The following is a 17,437-nucleotide window of genomic DNA, read 5'->3' as shown; positions in this document are numbered from 1 at the left end:
ATTGGGGGGTCCCAGATTGTAGATCAGGCCAATTTCTGTCAGATTGTGACCAATTAACAACAATAACGTTTAACGCAAAACTCAGCTAAAAAAAAAAAAAAAAAAATAGAGAAAGCAACGGTGCATGCCATTTTAAAATCAAATAAATAACAACAAACATTTCCAAAAGGAGTGAATCATCTGAGGAGAGTCAGAGTCTCGGACTGGGTGAACAGCAGGCAGTGTCGAGAGCAAAGAGCAACATTTCAATCAGAGGAGGGGAAACAACGAGACGCGACACAAAAACAAACTTGTTCCAGGTCTTTTTCCTCCTCCTCCTCAACCGCAGCACAAAGAAAGACAAAGAGTCGTTTGGGTTCGGGCTGCAATGTTCGGAAAGTCGTCACACACTAAAGCTTTTCATCCCCCTCTGCTCCGTCTGCCGTGAAGAAGAGCTACACTACATGCATAACCTCAAACTTGTTTTACCCTCACTTGGATAAAAAGTGCTATTTTAGTTCAATACGTTCAAATCACAAACCCATCGTTGAGCGTTTCCTGACCTCCTTCTGTGTTTCAGTAGCAGGTCTGTTCTGTAATGGCACCGCCATCGTAATCGAAAGTATTAGCGAGAGGCTCGTCTTGTCCTCCTCTCTGTTACTATAGGTCCAACAAGAAATCACCGTATTGGTAACCCACGTCTTCCATCTCAGTTACCCTGAGTTAAAAATGAGCGGAGAAAACAAAAACACCCAGAATCATGGATTGGCTTTTACATAATCGGTCACAATAACTTAAAATATATTAAAATCTGCCTGTCCCCACCTAACAGCTAACCCCGCCCACTGCATATTACCCCAAAACGAGCCCACCCCTCCATAAATGCACATCGTTTCATACATAACTGCCTTTTAAACTGTCTTTGACGTTTGAGCGGGGGAGGAATTTGTCTTAAAACTTCTCAACTAAGCTGCTTTTGCTTAGTCTGATTAGAAAAGAAAAAGAAAAACACATCAGCAGTAAGATGTTATTGGCTAAGTTCAAATGATTCAGCCTGGGCCCGCTAAAAGCCTTCGCAGGAGTCGAGACGATGAACTGGATAGCAGCACAGTTTCACATTCTGATCCCAAAAGGCCGCCGCCGTCCAGAAGCCGTTACATGAGGGTGTCGAGCTCACTTTGGTCACCGATGTTTCTGTTCTTTTGGAGGGCAACCTGAAGGTGGCTCCGCCTTTTCCAGGATCAGCAGACTGAAGGAGGTCCATGAGGTAGCATCCCGCCCTAAAAACGGCTGATCCATAATCAGAGTACCCTTCAAGTTGTCCCTTGGCGTGAGAACGAAACCAAAACGGGGGAAAAAACAAGAAAGAAAAGACGAGGGTGAATTCAGAGCGTCCCGCTTCTGAATATGAATCAGCATTCGAAGGCGATGTGCACCTCTGACCCGTTGCAAGGTTGCGACTGGGCTTCAGAGACAGACCATAATAAGTGCATGATGCATGGGCAACAATGCCGAGGTAACGTGGTCTGTGAGCGCCAGACCCAAAGTGTAGTGCAAAAGAAAGCAAACCAAACGAAAATTAAAGAGAGAAGAAAAGGAGTTGATTACAGAAGTCAGTAGTGTCCACGAAACTCACAAACATGCATCCCTGAATGACTTTGTGTGTCTTCTCTTGCTCACAAGAGGACGGGTTAATCTTGCTTTCGTCTGCACAGAGATTATATTCTTAAGGAGGAAAGAAAAGAGTTTTGCAGTTAAAGCATCATGGCTACCTGGCAAGAGGAGGATGGGTTTGATTCCGAACCCGAGTGAGGAAACGATGGGATGATTCAACCCTACAGTCGGCTTCAAACGTAAGAAACAGTTCACTTACCAATTTCAGAAAATTCTCTGAGAGGGGAGTGGCAACGGGCCCAATTGGTCGGATTGTGTTTGTAAATTTTGAACATTCATTTGTTTTCCCCAGAGTAGATGGGATTCATCCAAAGCCCAAACTCCGTTTGTAAGCAGCAACAGATCCGTGTGTAGAGTTCAGGGAAAGGAGAGGTCGGGGTTTGTGGGGCCGGGGATTATCAGCATGCTTAAAGAATTTTCATTAATTGTCTTTTACTTAACTATTGTTCTCCGTTGCATTTGTTAAGCTTTGGATATAAAAGCTAAACAAATGCTCGCTCGGCGGGTAAAAAGTGTCCGATTAGGTGTTTCTCTGCAGTTTTTAGGAATCCTCCTCATTCCGTCCCTCCGTTTGTGCTCACCCAGATACTGCAAAGCAAATTGGCACAAAGAAAGCCCCATCCGTGTTTGAAGTGACGAACGTCGTGTGAGGTTTAGCGTGTGGCTTGTTTAGTCGATTGGTTTGGAATCGTCGTCCGCCTTCTCCTTTGCGTTTTCCTTCAGCTCGGCAGCGGCTAGCGCCAGCCCGTCGTCTCGCGGGGTCGTGGCGGCTGCGTTCTCTGGCTCCGCCGGGAAATCCTGGCCTCCTGCCTCCATCTTCATCATCAGCTTCAGCTTCTTCTTTGGGGGGTTCTTCAGGGTTCCCATGCGCTCCTTCACCTTGTACTCCAGGGTGCTGTGCGGGATGCCGTACATGTTCTGCGCCTTGGACACGCTCATCTTCCCGCTCATCACCACGGCTATGGCTTCCTCCAGGATCTCGCTGTTGTACTGGCGGTACCGGCCCCTCTTCTTCCTCGGCTGCTTGGAGCTCGGGTCCACTTCCACGTCGGAGATGGAGTACGCCGGGCCGGAGGTGGAGCTGTCTATGTCGGCGTTCCAGTACTCCGCCGCCCCGTCCAGCAGGCTCCCCAGGCTCCCGCCGCGCCGGTTCTGTTTGGGCAAGATGGCTCTCAGCTTCCGGCTCAGACTGTTCTCGCCGTGACCTCCAGACCCGACGCCCATGGCGCCGTAGCCGTACAGCTCGGAGGCGTGGGAGTCCCAGGACAGATCCATGCCCCGTACCTGTGGGATCTTCAGGTCGACGGGCGGCGAGTGGCCCTGCTCTCGCTTCCCGTCGCTGTGGTGGTGCTGAGCCTTGGAGGCCTGATTGTGGCTGTGATGGTGGAGGGAACTCTTGTACGAGAAGGCTCCATGGTGGTTGTGGTGATTTTCCAGGAATGTAGGCAGGTCTTTGAGGTCGCTTAGAGCCCCACCGGCCTGCTTTAGCTTCATCAGGCTTTCGAGGTGGGCCTTGCTTTCCCAGAGAGAAGAGGAGCCCTTTTGGCTGAGTAAGGAGTGGGACTGCCCGTGATTAAGCAAGCCGGCCGACTCTAGGTTGGCCAGAGAGAGAGCGGCGGGCTGGCTCAGCAGGCGGTGCTTCTGGCTGAGGAGCTCCTCCTTGATGCGCAGCGAGCGGGCCAGCGGCGGCTTGAAGGAGTTGGCGTAGCTCTCCCTCAGGCCGTCCTGCAGACTCTTCTGCAGGAGGCCGTCCTCTTCCTCCACTTCTGACAGGGTACGCTCCGCCTTCAGCAAATGTCTGCATGGAGAACAAGAACATTTCAGAACACGGCGAGACTTCTCAGACCTACGGTACAAATGTTTCAATGTTTGTTAGATGGTTCACCATGTTTTTATATGAAACAGATAATCTGTGAAGAGATCGGCCTCCTCCACCTTTTCCCTCAGCTGCTGCTGCTAGTTAATAAGCATCGTTTTCTTGATATGCAAATAAAAAACAACAGTAACATCAGACATTATTTTTGCTATTTTCACCACTATAATTTATCGCTAAATTAGAAAATATGATTAAATAGTTTCACACTTTTTGCTTTAAGAGTGGAAATGCTTTTCAGTAACAATATTTCTGTTTGTGCTGCTATAAATGCATGTAGCTACAAAAACACAGTTAAATAAATAATAAATAGTTTGGTATTAACCTATCGTTACCACATAACTGCGATAAATGTCTAAGCCCATATCGCCGCCCTTAATGGCCTTTCATGTCATAGACTTGATTTTCTTTATTTTTGTAGCATTAGTGCTGCAATTTATTGCTCTATTGATTGATTATTATGACAGTAAATCAATTAATCAGATTCAGAGAAAAATAAAAAAAAATCAACTCATTCTGCACATTTTTATTCAACCGCTTGCACCACATTTTATAGTGTTATCAAATAAAATATCTGTTATTATTCCTACTGCAGCTGCTGTTGCTAATACTTCTACCTTCATTTATACTCCAAGCAGATTATTGAATGTTCTGCATTAACAAAGAACCTGAGTAAAATGCTGCAGTACTTATAGATGGGAAGAGATAATAATTGTTTATTGTATTACTGTCATTATTTGTACTTTATGATGTTCAATTAGTAATGAATTACAGATTGTATACTTTATATTCAAGTTAATAAACTGCCCTGTTATGGATTAACTACATGTCTGCTGGTTTCAAGAAATTTAATGTCAAGTAACAATTTCTTAACTTCAGAATATTTTTCTTAAAATAAGTTCATATGTCATTTGTACAAGTAAAAAGGTCTTATTGCAAGCAAAACTACACCAGTTTTAAGGTATTTACAGGCTCATTTTGGTTTGGGAAAATCTTGACAAGCCAAATTTTCTAATTCTGTTGGCAGATCATTTTTCTTATTTTTAGTAAGTTACACCCTGTTTTTGTACTACTTCCTCCGTTTTTGAACGGTGAATTTTTGCAGCGTTTGACTGCATTCATATTCTTATACCATTACTAGAAACTCACTGATCTGCAAGCATCCTGCACTTCGGATTTGCATATGTCTGAAACCCGCTCAGATGTCAAGTGCCTTTACTGGACCTATAGCAGTCGCTGCTCCTTCTGCTAAGTAACTATAGCAACAGTTGAAAAGCTCTTTAAAAGTACTCCCATAGGTTCATAATCACAGGAAGGAGCATGGACGGCGCATGAGGGATGGGACTTCAGGGGCCTCTCTACTGGAGACGTATTATACAGAAGTACAATGTCAGCAGCGCCTGCTGCGCGGAGCTGGGCGTCCGCAGCAGGAGCTTCAACTCGGCTCATCGCTGTGGGCCGTCGGGTCCAAAACAATACGGGTTAATAGGAGCCTTTCGGAGCCTCTTTCAGCCAGACATCCGGTGGTGAATTGATTTACAGGCTCAGTTTTAAAAGGATATTTCAGGGCTTCTTAACCTTTAACCTTCTGGTATAATCAGGTCTCAGAACATTATTTGGAGTCTAAAGGTGCTCTCGCACCAAAAGCGCTTCAAGTTCGACGCGTGTGCGCTTTGAATGCAGAGCCTGACGTTTTGCTCTGTGCCGAGCGCTTCGCGCGTCAGACGCGTTTTCTGTTGGATGCGCTGGACGCTCTTGATGCTTCCAACGCTCCAAACCGTTCACGCTCAAAACGCTCTTGGTGTGAACGCTCCATACTTTAGCAAACTGGAGATTAGCTGTTCCTGGAGGATCAGACTTCAGCTTTCTTAACCCTTGTGTTTAAAAATGGGGTCCAACCGACCCCACACCCGCATCACTTGTATCCGTTGCCTCAGTCCTAACCTCAGGGTTAAAGCTGCATTTCCATTTAATATGTGCACAAAACTTTGTCGTCGTTCCGCAAATTTAGCAATTTCAATGTTTCCATAAAATCAGAAACAACTGAAATCAGTTGGAATAAGCTTGTGGATGGAAACACATCAGTCTTCAGGTTAATAGATAACTAAAGATAACAGTTGCTTCTGCCTCCTAATGTGATTCAGAAGGTAAAATAACTACCAAATTAAAATCCTGTCCCTTTAAATGTTTTGCTTCTTTATCATTTATAACGTTTATAATTCCCAGGTGAACGTTAGATTTCCATTGTAATGTTTAAAATAGTTTTGTTAGATTAATGAAAGGTCAGATTAAGTGGCAGCGCCGCGTCGTGTCTCTGGTAGAGCAGCTGCAGCGGGTCGGGGCGATCCGACAGGTTCTGCTTCCTGCTCCGGTTAATATTACATGATCCGATCGTTCCTCACTGGGAGGAAGAGCTCTGGGCCTCGGCGTCTCTGAGGCACCGGGTTCAGGCTTCACCTTTACGGTAGACCAACTTCTCACAGGTTTACGCACTGGGGAACGGCTTTGGGTCATGACCCGCCTGCTCCACCTTTAGGTACAGCTGCACCTGAATTATAGCATTTCAATTTATTTTCATCACTGACGACCATGAATTAAAGAGACAAATAGTCGTAAAAATACTGAAATGTAATTTAATCTAGGGCTGCAACGGACTACTATTTTAGTTATCTATTAACCCATCAATTATTCTGACAATTAATCGATTAGTCAGATAAGAAAATTGCCACAATCTACAGGTTTTTAATTAAAGTTTTTTATAAACAAACATGTTATTGCCCATGATGCAATAACAACACATTCCTTTGGAGAATACTTGGTTATTTCTGGCAGAGGATGAATCTGCAGCAGAAAAAATACACTCAACAGAAAAGCTCAGCCTTTTCTGCTTTACTTATCAATAAAGTGTAGAGTTGATCCGTTGATTATTTTTTGGATTACCAATGAATAATTGGACAAAGAAACGTGTTTAATAGGAGATTATTTTTTACAGAATTTTAACTGGGCGAATTTAAAACTGCCACTCAAGTTTTGGGTTGGACATATTTACAGTCAAAGTTATATTTTTGAAATCATAAAAGCAAAATCTATTTATTTTGTGCAATTCTGGCTTAATCACTGCTCCATTTAGCAAATGGCAGTTTTTAGAGTCCGTTTACTTCAGTTTAACAATTAATCGATTACTGAGTTAGTTATAATTAATCGTTTCAGCTCTAATGCAACATTTGATTAAATTTTATTGCTGATTTATTAAGTCAACCTACTGCTGTTCGTTTGGGTTCTGATCCCCATCTGGACCAGCACTTTACCATTTATGCTGTTTATTTATACAAAGACAATGTTCAACATTTCATTAGCCTCTTGAAAGGAGAGATGCATAACACCAGATTAGATTAAAAAAACTAAAAATAAATAAATGAAGCTAATTTAAAACCTGCAGTCGCTGGACAGGCTGATGTAATCCAGTAAAATTTATCAGATTATAAATTGGTGAAAAGCAAGTTTAGTAATTAATTACATGCATGTTTGATAAGCCGTTATTCTCTCGCTGGCTGTTGATTTAAGATAAAACAGCGTATTCTTCATCCATACTGAACCTGCTGCTGGATGCACACAGACCTCCATTTTAAAACACTTAATAAACCAAACACAAATGAAAACTTCTTCAAAAACACCTGGTAGACGACAGCGTCTGTGACCAAGATCTTTGTTTAAATTTGGTGCACTGATTTCTGGTTCATTAATGAAACGACGGTGCGGTTACCAACACTCCTTCCTTTTGTCTGGTGCTGCTCTCTTGACAGAACTGGCTACGTACCGAAGTAACTGTCTGGACCCTCGTTAAATAAAAGGTCAAGATGAAATCTTAGTCCAGAATCTGTTTAAGTATTTACTTCTGGATCAAAGGAGGCCTGCCGACACCATGTGAGCGAGCTTTTCTGCGCCTGCATACGCGCTCGCAATCGACCCTTTTCCTGATCCATATTTGACCTAAAGATCAAAAGTATTTCTGAAAATGGCAGCTGCAATTAGTGTCGATTGTTTATTCCCTCTTGATGCAGAAAAGCGAGTATGGCGGCCAACGTGTCTCCAGCATGGCTTTAAGGCAGAGCGTGTGCATCAATAAATTAACGGGAAGCAACGCAGGAAATCGTCAATAAAGGCAGAGCCACTGATTGCTTTTCGGAAAAGAGAAAGGCGTGATTTGTCAATCCGTACAGCTGTTGAACTCCGACTGTGGGGCGAGGGCTAGGTGTGGGTGGGCTCTGAATTGTAATTACCTCTGCATAAATACATCTGCTGTTGCTACCTAAACATCACTTCTGCACTGATCAGCAGCAAATTAACTCGGCGCTATGATATCAGAAGGAAAGGTAAAAACGTTAAACTGTTGATGCTGAGATCAATTCCTGTGTTCTTAGAACTCGACTTTTAAAGCCGGACTTTAAAAGCCCCACTTTTATTTAGGTTTCTGCTTCTAAAAACAGTTCCAGCGCTTAAATAAAAAAACACCCAGCTAGCTTTTGGCAATAAGTTAATAGCTTTTGGTGTCTGGAAAATGAGCCGCTTCAAAAACCTCTGGAATTTAATGTCGAAAATCAGCATTAAATTATGCTTTTCAAAGATGCACGGCTGTGTAATTGCACATCTTTTTGTAGTTCTTATGTGTGAGTGTAAAAGCTGACTATTGGAGTGTGGCCAGTAGCAGCTTATTTGCATTTAAAGTGACAAGAGGCCGTAAAACAGCTGAAAATAGGCAGAACTGATTATCTAAGAATGATTTAGTGCAAAAAAATGTGATGAACATGTTTTGAATTTCCCACAAACCCATCCTAACCTGTTCAAAGAAGCACAGTGGGTCACCTTTATCAAAAGGAGAGAAGATCAGAACAATTTCGCTCAAAGTAGGACTTTATTGCCGCCATCCGACAGGTTCAGATCCTGACAACATTAAAGCCGCCGCTGATCGATCGTCAGCGACTCTCAGGCTGTGAAATCACAGAGTTTGTTGGAGGGAAACAAGACGCCTGATGGCAGTTTGACAAATGGATACAGATATGAATCTGATTCAAGTATGACATCATCACCTCGGGCCAAATACCAACACTGGCTTCGGTGATAAACCAGAGTAACGATCCGTCTCCAGCACCCGGAGCCGTGGTTCCTGTCCGAAGAGCTGACAACTCATCCCAGGTCAGCTGGCTCTTTAATCTTTCATTTTGTGTAGTCTAATCATGATTGATTAACTTTCTCATCCACACCGCCTCTGTCTGCCTCTACTTTGTGTGCTGACACAGATCCTGAGGTGGCCAAAAATAACTTAACTCTGTATTTAAAATAGAATATAGCCAATGATGACAGGACAATATCTTAGCATTGTATGCAGTTTTTACCAGGAAGTTACATTTGTGACTATCCTAATATTTACACTCTTATGGAAAACTTTAATTTAATGCAGGTAAAGGATGTAAAACATTAAAAACATTAGCCAAACTTGTTTTGTCCAGAAACCTACAAAACTTGTGTCTTACTGATGAAAAAAACCAAGTGAGAAAATATCTGTCCCAAAATCCCAGGCGGTGAAATGTTTTGCAGCACTTCAGCTGAAAAGCTAAACGCTAACCTCAGGAAGACAGTTCCAGTTAAAGTCCCAGTAGGGTGTGGACGTGTTGCGCACCAGATCCTGCCCCCCTCTCCCTGCAGGAGGGCAAAAAGCTGCTCGCTAACGATGACTAGCTTTAGCTGTTAAGTTGTCAAAGCACTAAATCTTATCTGTACACCTGATATATAAAAGAAAAATGGACGTAGTGCTTTGCTACTAATTGCTAACACCACAGCAACTAGATAACAAGGTCAGGAAAAAGTTTTAAGAAAAAAAATAGCGAGGAAGAAGGAAGTAGTTTAGTTGTGCTAGCTTGACTTTGACAAACTGAACATGTAGACGTGATGTGGAATTTGGTGTTTTGGTTGAGTTACAAAAAAAAGGTGACTTAAACACCAACTCTGACAGATCATGAGTAGAGCAGGTGTTTAAATTAGCTAATCAACCACCATAGCTTAGCTTAGCTGACAGCAGCGGTAGCTAATCTACCGCAGCGATCACTTATTAATAATCGTAAAATAAACATCAAGCCTGGAAACATAAAACCGTAACAGACTGAATGTTCTGCTCTTTGTGTGGGAAATGCTTTAGTGATTTTTTTTTGGTGCCGAATCCTGAAACATACAGTTGTGGCATTGTTGTAAGTTGCTATGGCAACAAGTCTGTGTGAAGCGCAGCCGACACAAAGAGCCAGAAAGTAGTGGTGTTGAATTTTTCTTCAAAGGATTTTCTGTGTTATTTTGCCCTTTGCTGTGACACACTGCATTAACTAATAGTACCTACATCTCCAGGCTTCATTTAGCTAACTAAATCGTTCTACTGGCTATCGACTGCATGTAAAGAGTCTTTTTGTCCCTACAGCGTTGTGCGCATGCACCAAATTACTAGATATAAACAATAACATGCAGGGGGTCCATGGGAAAGTTCACACAGCTACGCTTGTGATGGCAGGACAGAAAAGACGATTATGCTAACTGCATGTTGCAGGAAGATAAACTTGGGTCATGTTTGGATCTGTCAAGTTGTGTTAAATATTTTAAATATTTGAATGATTCCTCAGTTTGGCTGAATATCTATGGTCCTGTACTCATTTATTTGCTAATAAAGACCAAAAGAAACATCAGCATCTTGATGTTCTTTCCCAGATGAGTTAGAAAAGAAGGGTTGCAAAGTGAAATGGGCCAAAAACAGTAAAAAAAACACTCAACTTGAAAAGTAAAGCATTAATTAAAAAACCTTTTCAGTTAATTCATGTTACAGCTATGTAAACTGGTGATTTTTTGTAAAACATTTCAAGTTTCTGGCCAATCTTACCCTTTGTCCCCAGCTGCAAGAGTGAAGCCTTGTAAAGCTGTCGGGCTTCCTCTGCTGTTGTTCTTCTTTGTGGAGAGGTCCAAGACTCCATCTGAGGATAAAATCAAAAGAGAAAAAAAAGGTTAAAATCTAATAAGATAGACAGAAAAACACTGAGGATTATCCTCCAAACAGCAGGATTTCAGCTGGATCCAAGAACAATTTGTAAAAAAGTCCTTAGGCTAGAGACTGAACCCCACAGTGATCTTGATGAGCTCATCAGTGTGTGATTAAATAAATGGTTGGTTATCAGTGTGGGTGCGAATAAGATGGTGAGATTAAGAGTTAGTCGGTTTTCTTTGGAGCCAATTGGACCAACTCTGCTGCAGAACCAAAGGAAACCTGGAAAAAAATGCAGCATGAGGTCATTTCCTGAGCACATTTCATCAATACGGCAATATGAAGATCTTTACTTGATAAAAAAAATATACAACACATTGTGTTCTACATTTCCTCTTGAACTTTTCCACTAATACCTGGTATCTTAAACCAATCATATTCAGCTTCCAGCCTCTATAGGGTGACTGATATGGACTTAAAGTTTTATCACAATATTTTGTGGTTTTATTGTGATAAAGACAAAAGGGACAAAATGGATATTTATAACTTCTTCCTAACAGAAACAACGTTGCTTTTGAAAAATATTCCCATTTGTAATTTGCTTCTTTAGGACACCAGTCAAATAAAGAAGTGTGATTTGTATCACTAAACTTTATTTAATAATATTAATGTTATTGGTATTTGTTAATGCTTTCATTAAAAAAAACAACAACAATACGGACGGTTTGGGGGATTTTAATCATCATTAACTGGAATTTATCACAACAGCATTTAATCAAACTTCTTATTTCAAGATGTTTATCAAAGTAAAAGATAAACATTACAATAAATGCCCATCTATACATATACGTTATGTAATATACATATAAGTTGTGTAAAATTAGTAAATGTAGACAGTCTTTGGTGACGCAGTCCCCAACTCTGGTGCTCAGTGTTTTAAACGAGTCTCTGCTTCAGCACACCTGATATTAATGGTTGCTGCATCGTCAGTGTGCTATGAAGTGCTGCAGAAGCCTTTTAATGACCCATTTATTTAAGCAAGAGGGAAATCTGCTTTAGGAAATCTCAGAGTTAAGGGGAGAGTTTACATCAGGGGTCCCCAAACTACGGCCCGCGGGCCGGATCCGGCCCGCCACGTCATTTGGTCCGGCCCCCTGAACAATGCCGGATCCGGCCCGCCTGCTCATACCAGAGAGCATTCAGTGTTTTTTTTCATATATTGTATTTTCCGGTTTATATGTGGATTTTTCTTCAACCACCAGGGGGCTTTTGAGCAAATGTGAAACTTACTTTCCCTCAATGGAATATATACTCGTCAGTCACCGTTTCACTCACGGTTTTTTCCATTTGCATTCTGGGTAAAAATCTATCCAAAAGTGTCGTCGTCTCCCCCCCCCCCGTCGACAAGAATTTCTTTGTTTTTTTTTACTGCAAAAACTAAGACCGGCCCCCGACCACAGAAAGGAACAGCTATGTGGCCTTCGCAGGAAAAAGTTTGGGGACCCCTGGTTTACATTCTCTTAACATTTCAGAGAATGTAAGCATGAATAAATGCTGTTTTATTCATGCTAACTGTAAAAATTACTCATATAAGAAACTAAAGCGAGAGATCAGCTCTATCCTGACAGAGATAATCTTTGTCCAGACAGATAACATGTCCAGTTGTCCCACTTCCTCTTCAGTAACATAGAAAGCAAATATTACACATCATAGTTGTCTGGTTAGACAACAAATCAATAACTATATATGCTGCAACAGAAACGTGATCAATATCTGATAGAATGTTCAATACATAGAATATTCACTGAACTCCGATCCAGAACTGCACAGCATTCTGGGAGATGTAGGCAGAGGAGAAAGCAAGGTTGGTGGAACTAACTAACTCACGCATTCTTTTGTAGCCTAGCAACAACTTGCTGAGTAACTCGTGGTTACCTAGCAACAACTTGCTGAGTAACTCGTGGTTACCTAGCAACAACTTGCTGAGTAACTCGTGGTTACCTAGCAACAACTTGTTGAGTAACTCGTGGTTACCTAGCAATAACTTGCTGAGTAACTCGTGGTTACCTAGCAACAACTTGCTGAGTAACTGGCGCAGCAGCAGTTTAAAGTTTTGCCACCGTGTTTTATAACTGCTTAAAAACAAAAAATAAACAACATGGAGTGAAAACAGTAAAGCAGTTTGGCATCATTTCAGATGTTTAAGTAAAAACATGAATCAATAATTATCAATATCAACTAATATTATAGCTTATATTGTGATACATTTTTCAACCATTTTGTCCAGCTCTAATTAGTTGTTGTGCCAAGTTAAAAAAAACTCAGTGGAGTCAATGGAGAAAACAGAAATGAGTTTTAAACAAAAGAAGTGAATAAAGGAACACAAAGAAGACTCAGAATGGCTTACAGTGAGAAGACTGAATGAATCAAATAATCAGACATAAATCCAGAGCTTTTCAGTTGGAAATAATCCGCCCTCTGATGTCAGTGTGTGAACAGTTGCTGCTAACACCCCGTCTATTTATTCTGCTGCACCGTTTCCCTTTTCACATTATGCACTCGCCCGGTTTCCCCTTCAAACCCGCTCAACTCCTCCTGATTTTCATCAGCCGTGTTTAAAGCCTTTCTATACAATGTTTTACAGCGCAATCACAATTTGATGTACCTACAGGAAGCAGTTACTATGGCAACCATACCATGTCGCCGCAGACGGATATTTAAGAACCTCAGTGCAGAGGTATTTTTCAGGGTTAGTTTCTTTTTAATTTCCATCGCAGTCGTGCTTCGCGTTTCGCAGGAGGCTGTAAATACTTTAGATCGCTCACGCTGTGCACTCCCTGCATTAAGCATCTTTAAAACTGACCTCCACAGTGAGACATCCCTGCTGTCAATTTGTTTGTGCAGCTCATTAGAGAATCTGCATCCAGTTCATTAGCGACTTTAGGAACTGCTTTATCCGTTTGCGCATCGACATATGGAGCTACCTTTCCCCGTTTAAGAAGTTAAAGGGCAGGAAAGAAATACTCCGCTTCACGTCGATTGGCTGTCTGTCACAGCGACGTCTTGGAAATCTTGTTCGTGACGATGCTTTTTCACACACATATGGTTCCCACACACAGGAAAGGGAGAATGGCTCACAGTTTTTTCCTTTTATCCGACTTTGTTCTCACTACTGAGGGAATTATGGATGTTTGGACTAGATTAGTTTGTTTTTTAGAGACTAAATCTGAAGATGACTAAGTAATAAGTAAGTAAAGTTTATTCATGAAACGCTTTTCACAGACATAAAATCACAAAGCACTGCACAATAGAAATCAACCTTAAAACCATGCAAAACATAAAACCAACATAAGAAACACAATAAATCAAGAGACAAAAGCCTGGGAAAACAAAAAATGTTTTTAGTTGCTGTTTTCTTCTTCTTAGAAAAATAAAGAAGAACACAGCTGCAGCGAAACATCCGGCTTTTATTCCTTAATGTGCCAAAAACATGAAAACCATTAAAGTTTACTGGTGGAACACAAAGACAAGTAACGACTTTAGAGGCAGACACTGAAAACAAGGGCTTGGAAACATTTGGAGAGCAGGGATGAGTTTTTGAATGGAGTCTAATCCGTGAAAAGCTGCTGACCTTTTGACCCCTGTGATCTAGACGACCCCATATGGACACAGGGCTTGGACTACCTCACTAATCTGCCCCAGCAACATTAGGTAACACCAAACAAGAAATCAGAGGTCTCCTTTGGGGCACAAACATTAATCTGACCGTGTGTGTGTGTGTGTGCGTGTGCGTGTGCGTGTGCGTGTGTGCGTGTGTGTGTTCAACATGCATTTAATGCTGCGAGTTGCAGCGTTGTTACAGCGACAGTTGGGTGCGTAAACTTTGTTCCAGCGAGTTAATGCAGCCCCATATGGCACAGACATGCACATCTGCAAACCGACGTCATAATCCCATCAAGATCTGCCTAGTTTTTATATAATGTTGACCATCTATAGAGATTGCTAAAAAATCCAATCCAGTTCTGCAGTTCAAAGGGCAACTATGACACAATGGTGTCTTCATAGGAGCGGTGGAGCAGACACACACACGCACGCACGCACGCACGCACGCACGCACGCACGCACGCACGCACGCACGCACGCACGCACAGAAACCTCCAAAAGCACAAACACGATGAATATGCAACAAGTTATAAGGTGATTGGGTTTTTCTGTTAATCATTCAGATTATTTGGCACAAAAAAGCCACTTTCCTAAAATAATGGCCCAACTCATTTTCAGCCAAAAATGATTTTTTTTTTTTTTTTTTGCAAAAAGTCACAGCCTTTATATTGCCAAAAGATTTAGATTTAGGAGGAAAAAAATCTGGTTTTGCAAAACTGACACTGGCCATTATTGTAGGAAGGTGACATTATGTTTCTTTACGTCAGGAGAGACTAACAGAGCTCAGTTATACCAAGTATATTTAGTCTAGTTTCTAGTGCTAATATCTCAGAACATTTAAAATAAGACAAAACTAACTGACAGGTATCTTTTAGGCAAGATATAGGAGCTTGTCTTTAGTAAATAATTCCTTAATATTAATGAAAAAGTTCTAGCTCCATTGACCTTGTACTTTATGTCTCCCGTCGACTCATAAATGGAGCCGTTAAGATAGCAGCGTGTTAAACAATATTTTATTAACCAGTTCAAAGCAGTTTTTATCTGTTTACTGCATCAATAAGTCCCAACAGTTTCTTGTGAATTATTGTGGAAATTCAGGCAAAAATCAACAAATCCCTGCATTTTTTCATGCCAATGCATATTTGTGAGTTTATTCAAGACTAATTACCAAAAATGGTGAAAAACATTGTTTTTTTTAAATTGGAAATAAATGACAAAAAACAATTGTGAAATCCTGGAAGGACTGAAAAGATGTTCAATATTATATAATTTTAAGAATTTATTTATGTTTTAACAGTTTAACAGGTTTTATCAATACATTCTGGCAGAACCTTTAAGAACATTCATGATCTTGATTTGGTGAAAAGGAAAAAGAGTTTGACATCCCTGGTTCAAAGGAAGGCAGTGTGAGCACGATTTGGGGATAATCTGAGTCAGAAATCCTCAAAAAGTGAATTTGGATTTGTCTGCGTTAGAGAGCGGGATGGACCTGCAGGAAGAGATGTGCAGCGGACGCCTCCATGTTTTTGTCTAAATGTAGGAGGCTTAGTGTAAGCAGATTCTGGTATTAAAGTGTATGAGTAGTCACAATGTGTGCGAAAGGGAGAGCTGTTGCTGCAAGCCTGAACGCGGTGGTGGTCAAACTGCTGGTTTGGTTTAATTAAACACCCAGAGTTCAAAGTTCAATGTCAGCCTCAGAACTGCTTTGCATTTACAACGATGGAGACTTTTTGGCCTTTTAGTGACCTGCTAGTGTGACGACGGGTTGAGCTGTTTCAGTATGTGCTTAGAAAATGAGTCAGCCTGTTCTGTTACCCATGAAGGTGAACAAAAAATGATCGTAGGGATCCATGATGTCCATGATGCGGAAAACACGGATGGAACTGCGGAAATTAAAAAACAAAACCGAAGTGGTGAGAAGAGAAGAATATGAAGTAGTTTCTGTAGAGTTTTGGCCGCTGACAGCTCCCGTACCCATACAGCTGTCAGCCATAGCAAAAATAAATTCTCTAAAACATCTTCCCAAAGAAATAATAGGCAACTCGAAGCTTCAGCGCCAGCGAGTTTCCTGGAACTGGAGAAACGTTTTCTGTCTACTTAGTCAGCAAAGGTTGACTGGAGGTGCAAAGATACGACCCATCAGTTTGTTTCATTTGTGAAACGGCATAAATGTGTTCAGATGCTGCTGGACTCGGAGCTGCTACTGTGATGCTGCTCACCCTCACCCTGCTGGCTGGGCTCCTGGTCAGCCGGCGCCTTTCTGACGGTCAGGTCCAGTGGGCCGTCCTGGTCCGCCATCAGAAGCTTGCTGAGGACCGGGTTCTGTGCAGAGGCAGCAGCCGCACCTCCCCCTCCGCTGTTGCTGGCTCCCGTCCCGTTGCTGCTCTGGATGCTGGCGGGCGCCGAGGTGACGGCGGTGGGGCTGAAGCCCGCTCCCGGAGTCGGGGACGGAGAGGAGGAGGCCGACGACGGAGGGGAGCCGGGCGTGGGCCCGGCCGGGGAGGTCGGGGCGGGGGGCAGAGACACCGCTCTCGGCAGGCTTTGGTCCTTCATGGTGCCGTTGCGCAGGGGCAGGTCTTCCTGAGTAGTTTTTGAGGTATATTCGGCAGCGAACTGGTGGATCATTCGCTGCATGATCTCACGAGCCACTAGAGGAATGTGAGGGTCAGAGAAACTTGGGAGGTCTGGAGGAAACGAGAAGAAACAGAGGAGCAGACGCTCAAATCAGTCAAAGTTTATTCATGTCACATTTCAGCAGCAAGGCAGTTCAAAATGCTTTAGATCATAAAATCACAAAATCAACAACTGAAATGTTACATTTTCCAAGCCGTCATTCACACATCAAAATGTTGGTTAGTGTTTCACTAAGTATGCTTCCAAAGCAACTCTAAACAGCTGTTTTTCAGCTGTTTTTCAGTTTTATGGAAGTTTGTTCCAGATTTGAGGTGCATAGAAGCTGAATGCTGCTTCTCCTTTTGTGTGTGATGTGTGTGTGATGTATGTGAGATGTGTGTGTGGTGTGTGAGATGTGTGTGTGGTGTGTGTGTGTGTGGTGTGTGTGTGGGGGGTGTGTGTGGGGCGTGTGTGGGGTGTGTGTGGGGTGTGTGGGTGGGGTGTGTGGTGTGTGTGTGTGTGGTGTGTGTGTGGGGGGTGTGTGGTGTGTGTGTGGTGTGTGTGTGGCGTGTGTGTGGTGTGTGTGTGGTGTGTGTGTGGCGTGTGTGTGGTGTGTGTGT

At 42.4% G+C, this 17,437-nt stretch overlaps 1 protein-coding gene across 1 annotated transcript in view; it reads right to left on the bottom strand.

Annotated features, from left to right (window-relative positions):
- Positions 1-311: 311 nt before the first annotated feature.
- The window catches only part of lcor (ligand dependent nuclear receptor corepressor), a 38,301-nt gene continuing 21,175 nt past the window's right edge, over positions 312-17,437 (bottom strand). Inside the window, exons 4-6 of the mRNA XM_015019323.1 lie at positions 16,430-16,888; positions 10,443-10,533; positions 312-3,451 (exon numbers count right to left, since the gene is read on the bottom strand). Coding sequence (XP_014874809.1) covers positions 2,323-3,451; positions 10,443-10,533; positions 16,430-16,888 — 1,679 coding nt within the window. The 3' untranslated portion in view covers positions 312-2,322. The remainder of the gene's footprint in view (positions 3,452-10,442; positions 10,534-16,429; positions 16,889-17,437) is intronic.

The sequence above is a fragment of the Poecilia latipinna genome, unplaced genomic scaffold (genome assembly GCF_001443285.1).
Source record: "Poecilia latipinna isolate Pla-1442-1.1 unplaced genomic scaffold, P_latipinna-1.0 Scaffold2409, whole genome shotgun sequence".
Lineage (NCBI taxonomy): Eukaryota > Metazoa > Chordata > Actinopteri > Cyprinodontiformes > Poeciliidae > Poecilia > Poecilia latipinna.
Note: the sequence above shows the minus strand (reverse complement) of the source record. Positions and strands in the feature narration are given on the sequence as shown.